General features: G+C 29.8%; 2 protein-coding genes across 3 annotated transcripts; one reads left to right on the top strand and one right to left on the bottom strand.

Moving 5' to 3' along the window:
• Positions 1-193: 193 nt before the first annotated feature.
• On the bottom strand, positions 194-6,231 carry LOC126923524 (CTD small phosphatase-like protein 2). 2 transcript variants are annotated; one of them, XM_050737057.1, is made up of 8 exons: positions 5,808-6,231; positions 4,350-4,584; positions 3,877-4,017; positions 3,568-3,814; positions 2,926-3,482; positions 2,435-2,791; positions 2,252-2,347; positions 194-2,173 (listed from the first exon to the last, which is right to left on the bottom strand). In XM_050737057.1, the coding sequence occupies exons 2-8, from the start codon at positions 4,560-4,562 to the stop codon at positions 2,108-2,110; spliced, it is 1,677 nt and encodes a 558-aa protein (XP_050593014.1). In that variant the 5' UTR covers positions 4,563-4,584; positions 5,808-6,231; the 3' UTR covers positions 194-2,107. The 2 variants fall into 2 exon arrangements, with proteins under 2 accessions (XP_050593014.1, XP_050593015.1); XM_050737058.1 differs by lacking the exon at positions 5,808-6,231 and having other exon boundaries at positions 3,877-4,205; positions 4,350-4,498.
• Positions 6,232-6,274: 43 nt separating this feature from the next.
• LOC126923523 (uncharacterized) lies at positions 6,275-8,653 on the top strand. The gene has a single exon (XM_050737056.1). The coding sequence runs from the start codon at positions 6,603-6,605 to the stop codon at positions 8,376-8,378; it is 1,776 nt and encodes a 591-aa protein (XP_050593013.1). The 5' UTR covers positions 6,275-6,602; the 3' UTR covers positions 8,379-8,653.
• Positions 8,654-8,705: the final 52 nt, after the last annotated feature.

Genomic DNA, 8,705 nt, shown 5'->3' with positions numbered 1-8,705 from the left:
ACATACAGCGATTTACAATGATAAAATTAAATTAGTGAAGTCATTTCCAATATTGCACGATGTGATTCGTAGAAAATTATAATAATTACCTCGACTAAGGCTCGTTAGATAATGATCTAATCATTATTTTATGCTTCAAAGGAACTCAAAAAATTAATAGAAGAAGCAAAAAAATGTATCCAATACAGGACAGTCGAAGTTTTACATCTTTTATAATAAAGATTGATATTACACATCTGTAAATTCGTGATGTGAAATGCGCATACAATCTTGAAGTATAGTAAACACTACAAGATGTAACATGTTTACAGTTTTACTAAATTGTGACGTTTCGATATAAATTTCTGGTTATGAATTACACGCAATTCTTTAATTCTATTAGATATAGCAGGATATAGCGATATAATTGTCTCACGCACGTTTATACAGATACATACACATCAACATGTACTCGTAATTAAAAAATTATGAATATATGTATATATGTATGCACTTAAAGAACTTGTAATCTACACTGATTTATACTTGCAGTGCTCAACTGAAAAGTTTAAACATTCATACTTTCAATATATTGATTAAAAATAATCAGATTGAGATCATATTTATTTATAACTAAACTTAAATAGAAGACATTACATCTTTCCAGAAGACTAATTGTATATATATATATAGCTATATAGCAAAAAAATATTACAAATTTAACAATAATTATTTGCAAAATGACAACTGTAGACAATAATAATCATTTGTCGTATGTTTAAAATTTATAGAATATCATTTTATGTAACTAAAAACAGAATTGCTTGTGCGAAAATATTTAGTCAAACATAATAAGTCTGAAGTTGTTAATTATAATTTTGATTAATGTAAAAAGTAGCTTTATTCTGAAAGTATAAGTTTAATATTCCTATTTTCTTTCTTTTTCTTTTTTACTTTGTTAATAGGTACGACTTCTGCTATGTGTGGACTATGCTCAGAAATAAAAACTAGCGATAACGGAAGTTATTCGAAAATGGAAGTTTGTGTTTTATTCATTTATGTTTATCCTATCAGTATATTTTGTTTCTATTCAATGAACTTACTATCTCTTGGAACAAATAATTGAATTAACTATTGCAATAATTTCATCTCATAGATGATATTAGATTTTTGTTTAACTTACTTTATAATTGGATAAATATATTGAATGCTTTGCATATTTCTGCATACAATGAATAATATGATTAACTTCATGAAGTAAATTGTATCACTTCCAAAAAAGAAGAAAAAGAAAACTCGAATGCGATCGATCTTAATTTTTTAAATAAAATTTTAATATCTAGTATTTAATTAGTTTGACATCTCTCAACTTAACATTATGCATATTTTATATATATTTTGTTTAATTACATTTTATTCATTTTCTCCACAACTAAGAATATGAAGAATATTTAAATTGAGAGATATCTATAATTTGCTATAATGTATATACTAGAGCAATTTAATAACAAGTGTATAACCTCATTTTTTAATAATTTAGATTAGAATATTATTTATGAAATTTTCTCACAATAACACATAAGCCCTGGCAGTCACTGGTATCAAATCTTGATTTGTCTTTATGTAATTCATAAAGAGAGAGTTTCATTATTTATTTATTGATTGGTACCTGCCCAAATATTTGATAAATATAGATTCTAGTAACTACTATATTGTGATATTTCTTAACAATATTATGTTAAGATGTTAATTTTTCAAATGTATTTTTTACACTAATCTTTTTAACAAGATTGATTTAAGTTCCTTACAAATAAGTACAAAATTTATTATGTTTAAATAATAAATTACCTCTTTTTGAAATTTTATAAAAATCATAGCGCAAGAATTATCTCAACTTTTATCGATATAACTATATTTTGGTTTTTAATAATTTCAACGATTACGTATCGAATATTATTAACAAAACATTATTGCAAATTATAGAATTTTCTTTTGGCGTGTATTATTGCACGCTTTGTATGATATCTTACATTTATCTGCTGAATATATCCGTAAGATATACTATACATGTACGTACCTATATAGGCTAGCAGCTTTTGAAATGTTAATCTTGTGTTTATGAAATGAATTAATCTGGTGGTAAAAAACTGAAGAGTCGAAATTGTTCTCTAATACGTGGTCTAACATCTCCACCCTAAAATGTTAATTAACGTTTATTCTATTATCAATATTTGTTGCAAATCACCAAACATAAACTTTATTAAATACTTACCCAATTTACTAAATTTTCTAAGAAAGGTAACAATTTCATTAATTCATTATCTGAACGATCAGCAAACCAACTTTCTATGGGAATACCATTTTCTAACTGTTAAAGAAATATGTTATTAAAATCAGAAAATATATAACTATTCTTTTTTTCAATATTTTAAATATGACAAAGCCATATTCTTACTTGGTATCCAAATGCTTGTGGGCTATTATCGATAATAACAGTTTTAGATAAATCTCTACCGAGTATAGATAGATCTTTGATATAATTTCCATTTACGCAAACACAGTGTTCTCTGAACAGACGATACTTAATCAATTTTCGTGTTGGATCCAATAGATTCATTAATTTGTTTGCATAAACTCGTTTACTTGCAGTAAAAAGGATCACTTCATACAATGAAGAGACATGTTCTAAAAATTCGCGAAAATAGGGTCTTGTTCTGACGAACACCGTGTATGTTACATCCTGAAAGACGACTGGAAAGCGGAATGCTGCATCCGAAAGTTCTTGCAAGCTACAGTGAACTAATGTTTCATCCTGTATAAAAAAAAAATCTTTTTATATCCCTTCGTTCATTTTCTGTAATATTTTTAGATTTTATTAAAGAATTATTTTGTTACTATATTAATTTTTATTATGCATTTTTTAATGATAATTCAAAATATTCGTACCAAATCTAATACGAGACTAAATTCTGGACTACTGCGTGTTTTAAGAGGAAGAGCAGGACACCTGGCTCTCATCGCTGGAGTCAAAGGTGGTAAGTGTTTAATGAAGACATAAGGATCAAATGGTTCCCAATCTTCTTGAACATGAGTAACCATATTTTCCATATCACAACTTTCTACTATTTCTTCACTTCCAACTTCCATATATTCAACATCATGGTAATCGTTTTCAATATCATCGGAATCATATTTTTCAGTAACATTCCCGTTTGTATCTGGCGAATGATGATGGCTTAGACTATACATGGTTGTAGTACCATACTTTGTAGTAGTAAAGTTTGATTCATATTTTGATAAATGGGTGTCAACAGAACATTGAGTTTTTGATGAATTACTATTGTTCGCATTATTATTGTTAAATGTGTACTTTCCATTTGGAAAATACTTTTCTGATGAATAAGAACGAGTTCCATACATGGATGTAGAATGCATTAATCTATAGCATTCTTCAGATGCTTCTGTTTGTGTGCAATGTGCAGAATAATACAGTGAACTAGTATCTGTAACAAAAGGAATGTATTAGTTGCATATGTGTTACACAAAGCCAAATAAATTATTATAGGCTATATTTGTAAATATGCATACCAATATTTTTGCTTTCTTCATCATCCAATACATATGAAAGGTTTGAATTGGAACCTATAGATGCAGGAGGCATTAGATTTGATAGTGGTGATACACTCGGAACTGAAGATTTGTTGTCATTTACACTGGTTATGGAAGAACAATATGAGTCTGTGTTTAATATAGATGAGTACAAAGATAAGCTAGTTGTATTCCAGTTTTCCTTAGATTCTTCAGAAACTTTTGATACTGTTGCACATTTTTCTGGCTAAACAATTTATATTTTTTACTATTAGTTATTCAAAAACAAACTAGTTTAAAATAACTTACAATAACTGCATCTTTTGTAGAAGATCGGTGTAAAGGAGTTGAAGTAACCATTGATCGTTTTATGCATTTTCTTCTACGAGGCCCTCTCTCTCGTCTATTAGGTGTAGATTTTACGAAACGTAAAACATTTTCTTTACAAGCCTACGAAGATAATAATCTTTTTAACAAAACTGAAGTGAAGTCTTTACATTAACCAAATGACTTCGATTGTAGTTCTAAGAAATCTAAGTGCATAACATCCTTGAGAGTTAGTCAGTCACTCATTAACCGCTGATTAGTTAGAAAGTATTTCTTTTTAAGGAATAGTGAAGTTTGTTTTAATAAATGACCTGCAAAGATCATTTACATAAGCTAATAATAATAATGTAGTTTGAAATATCATAATTGAATATCAATGTTTTAGATAGCAACACAAAAAGATACAACAGATGTGAGAAGTTAAGGTCAAAGGAAAAATAGATACTAATGCATACCTCTTTTAAGAAATGAGTACATCTATGTTTCCATCGTGTCAGTCTACCACATTTGTTTGGTGTATTAATGCGATAATTATTATTATTTACAGATGGAAGTTTTCGTAAGCTGCTAACTTGTACCCGATGATGAGATGTTTTAGTTCTGGATACACAACTTACGTTTAAACGACCACGTAGTCTTCTACTAACATGCTCACTTCGTAACCACATTTCAGAGAAGTATCTAAATGGCCTAAAACAACATGTAATCATAGAATATTATTGTACTATTTAAAAATATTAAAATTATACAACTGTTATATTAATCAAAATCAATAAGTAGCATGAATCAATTTCTTGTTAATCAACAGAAGGAGGGTAAATAAATATATACGCATAATATAATGTATACTTATAGAAATTATTAGAGATTTATTTATTAATATTATTATATCTATATATATATACATATATATATACATATATATATATATATATTTCTTTTGTAGATACATTTTTTTATAAAGAATGATCTAATAATACCCTATTGTAGCAAATAAATTTAAATATAAAACAAAATTTACTTTTATATATTTTAATTATATTTAATTTTTCTTTTTTGTTTTCAAGCAATTAATCAAAATACATTTTCTTAACAACTATTTTAAATACAAGTTTCATTGTAACAACTGACATAAAAAATTCTATTTAAATTCAATGGGTATTTTCAACAAAATTATACATTTACAACATCCGAGATACATATTTCTTAACTTTTTACATAAATAATTTATCTCTCCCAGATTAGACTGAGGTGTATGAAAAACAGTGGTTTGAACTAAAAATAAAATTTCATGAAGAACAAAATTTTTTTAAAGAAATAATAAAATCTAAATTGTAATCTAAAAAGAAAAATCAGTTCATACAAAGAAAGATTAAAAGATCAAAAGATCAAAAAGCTATCAATTATTAATGTCCGATCGAGTTTTAGAAATTGCGCGGGAAAGAAATTCGATCATATCGTAAAAAAGGGGCGTTCCTGATCCACGGTTTCTTATAGTGGTTCTATATACGTATACATATACTCGTGTAAGCGTCACACTACGCACGCACGCACACATACACGCGCATACAAATACACATATATGCACACTTAGAAGTATATATCGATTTATATGCAGTGTGATACTTGGTTACATTTTCTAGTATCTTCATAGAAATAGTGTAAATTTGTGTGCACAACCGAATAATCGGCGAGATGTGAAATGAAATTCATATTACATGATAAACCGTGCACGATGCTCATCTTACTCGATGGTACTGTATATCGGACATAAATCGATCGAAAGTTTGAAAGTGTAATGTTATGCCGCGGAAGCGGCGGCACCCAACAATTGTAACGCCTGAAAATTCCCGCGAAAACTATCCCGCGTGAATAAATGGTTAACTCATGTTTCAACTTATGATACCGCTTACCATATCTCTTAATTAACAGACACACTTATTAAATACAGAAATAAGTCGGTATGTGTTGTGGTCACACGCGTTTCATTCAAATCGGTAGCTCGCATTCACTTTTCATCCCCCGAAACTAAACAATCATGGCTGCGGCGTCACTCGAAAATACATCATGAATCAAATTCAACACTACTTCGTTAACACATATCGTTTCTCACAAATATGAATCAAATTTTTCAATTCATTTTTTAAATCAAAGTCATGTGAAAAATAATATAGTAAAAATATATCCTATATTTTTTATTGAAATTTGATTAATTCTACAAGTTTTCCGGTTACAAATGCGACATCTATGTTTTAAAGACACTTATTTTTAAGGCGCTTGTTCATTAAGGGGGTATTCTAGTCTACAAATTTGAAAAAATCGGAATTTTTTTCATATTTCCAAAGTTTAGATATTCAAGAATATGCTGTTAAAGGGATTTCTCAAAATTTCAATTATTTTATGAGTTACAGCCATTTTTGCGACGCGGTATCTGCTCCAGTCCGACGGGAATAAATGAACAATAGATAGTAGACGCTGCCGAGTACCTACATATGAATACTCTCATAAAATCTTTATTGTATTTTATCCCTTTTTAATGTATTTTTAATTCAAGGCGATAGAAACCTATTTTGTCGGAATCTTTTCGTCTTAGTATTTATTTCAAGTTAGTTTTGAGCCAATCTTCAAGCAACGTGAACGTGCTAACTCTGACGTTTTATAAATATTTAAAGTAAAAATTGTTTTATATATTGAGATTTTAAAGTAAAATGGATAAAAAACATTCAAAATTCAGTTCTAAACGAGCATGCAGACCGAAGAAGAGAAGATTTTCCGGTAATCAATTTACCGTAGAAGAAGAAACCAGTTTTACTAGTGCATCTGTAGCAAAATTGAAAAGTTCGCAAGATGAAGAAGTTTTAATTAATAACAATTACGGCTATTGTATTTTAGAATTTTTCTCTGTTTTTACCACACTTTCATCGTTAATTCTGTGTTCTACATGTAAGAAAGATATTAAATTTTCTCGTACAGCTGCTCGTGGGTTAGGGTTTAAAATTGCTATACAATGCGGGTGTGAGGAAGTACGGTATATTCAATCATCGTCTTCTATCAATAAAGCATTTGAAGTGAATCGTAGACTTGTAGTAGCTATGAGATTGTTAGGAATTGGAAGAGAAGGTATCAACATATTTTGTAGTATGATGGACATTTGCCAAGGCTTGACCACTGGCACATATTATAGCTGTCTTAACAATTTATACGTGGCCGCTTCAGCAGTTTACGATCAAATTATTTCAAAAGCCGTAAAAGAAGAAAAGGAATTAATATTAGAGTCTGATCCTACAGCTAATCCCAATCATTTGATTGTTTCCGGCGATGGAACCTGGAAAAAAAGAGGATTCAATTCTCTCTTTGGTGTTACTACGCTCGTTGGTAAATACAGTAAAAAAGTTGTCGATACCATAGTAAAATCTAGTTTCTGCCAAGGGTGTAATCTATGGAAACACAAAAAAAATTATGACATCAAGGCTTATGAAGATTGGTATGAAGAGCATGAGGAATCTTGCACCATAAATCATAAAGGAAGCGCCGGAAAAATGGAGGTTGACGCGGTTGTTGAAATGTTTGAAAGGTCGGAAGCCAAGCATAATGCTAAATATGTCCGATACATTGGAGATGGTGACTCAAAAACTTTCAAAGGCATTCTTGATATTAACCCCTACAATGATGACCCAATAGTAGAAAAAAAGGAGTGTGTTGGGCATGTTCAAAAGCGTATGGGTGCACGGTTGCGTAAAGCAAAAAAGGATAATAAAAGTATTGGCGGCAAAGGCGCTGGTAAACTCACTGATAAGGTTATCGATGAATTATCTTTATACTATGGCGTGGCAATTCGTCGAAATCCAGATTCAGTTGAAGACATGAAGAGAGATGTGTGGGCGACCTACTATCATAAAATCTCAACCAACAAGAATCCTCAACACATGAATTGTCCACCTGGTTCATCTAGTTGGTGCAAGTGGCAAAAAGCTGTGGCCGACGGCACTATTGACGAATTTGACCATGAAAATCCTCCTCTAAATGACGATGTTTTAAAAGTAATAAAACCAATTTATGAAAGCTTATCAACTGATACTTTATTGGAACGATGTTTGGGTTCTGAAACCCAAAATAATAACGAATCGTTAAATTCGTTAATATGGACTTTTGCTCCGAAGCATGGAGACATCCACGCAGGAACGCAGACAATTCAAATTTCCACTTTCCTCGCAGTATGTATTTTTAATGAAGGTTTTATACCCATATTAAAAATCTTAAGTGTCATGGGAATCACGATTGGCCCAGAAGCTCATGGGTTCGCAGTCAGGCGAGACGAAATTCGCATCGAGCGCTCTGAACTCCGAACTTCAGAGACATCAAAGGAAGCCAAGACTGCTCGTCTCCATGAAAGAACTTCGGTGAATGAGCATTTTGAAGTAGAGGAAGGTTTTTTGTATGGCGAAATCGAACCAAGTACTTACTGTTTAGCCAAAATTAATTAATTGTCCAAATATTTATAATTTATACGTTGATAAAATTCATATCAAAGCTTAGTATGTGCCATAAAACAAATTTAGAACGTCAAGATGTTGTTATATGTAGATAATCCCTTCCTATATACTGTTCTATATACATACACCATGAATATACATTTGTATTATACAAAATTAAATGTTTTGGATATAATGAAATAATATGATGAATAATTATATAAAGAATAGAAATAATTTATGTATATGTTAATTAAATAATAAAAAAATATATTTTCAAAGATAGACTCTACTGGTTTTGATTATATTAAAAAATGTGTTCAAAAACTTAATATAAAA

The sequence above is a fragment of the Bombus affinis genome, chromosome 13 (genome assembly GCF_024516045.1).
Source record: "Bombus affinis isolate iyBomAffi1 chromosome 13, iyBomAffi1.2, whole genome shotgun sequence".
NCBI classification, from domain to species: domain Eukaryota; kingdom Metazoa; phylum Arthropoda; class Insecta; order Hymenoptera; family Apidae; genus Bombus; species Bombus affinis.
The sequence above is the reverse complement of the archived record's forward strand: the minus strand, read 5'-3'. Positions and strand labels throughout refer to the sequence as shown.

Bases quoted from the DNA above. Each gene is read 5' to 3' on its own strand.
- LOC126923524 (XM_050737057.1), bottom strand. From the start codon at position 4,562: ATGTGGTTACGAAGTGAGCATGTTAGTAGAAGACTACGTGGTCGTTTA. The intron at 3,815-3,876 runs GTAAGTTATTTT...TAAATTGTTTAG, and splicing joins CTACAAAAGATGCAGTTATT to CCAGAAAAATGTGCAACAGT. The intron at 2,348-2,434 runs GTAAGAATATGG...TTTCTTTAACAG, and splicing joins CACAAGCATTTGGATACCAA to TTAGAAAATGGTATTCCCAT.
- LOC126923523 (XM_050737056.1), top strand. From the start codon at position 6,603: ATGGATAAAAAACATTCAAAATTCAGTTCTAAACGAGCATGCAGACCG.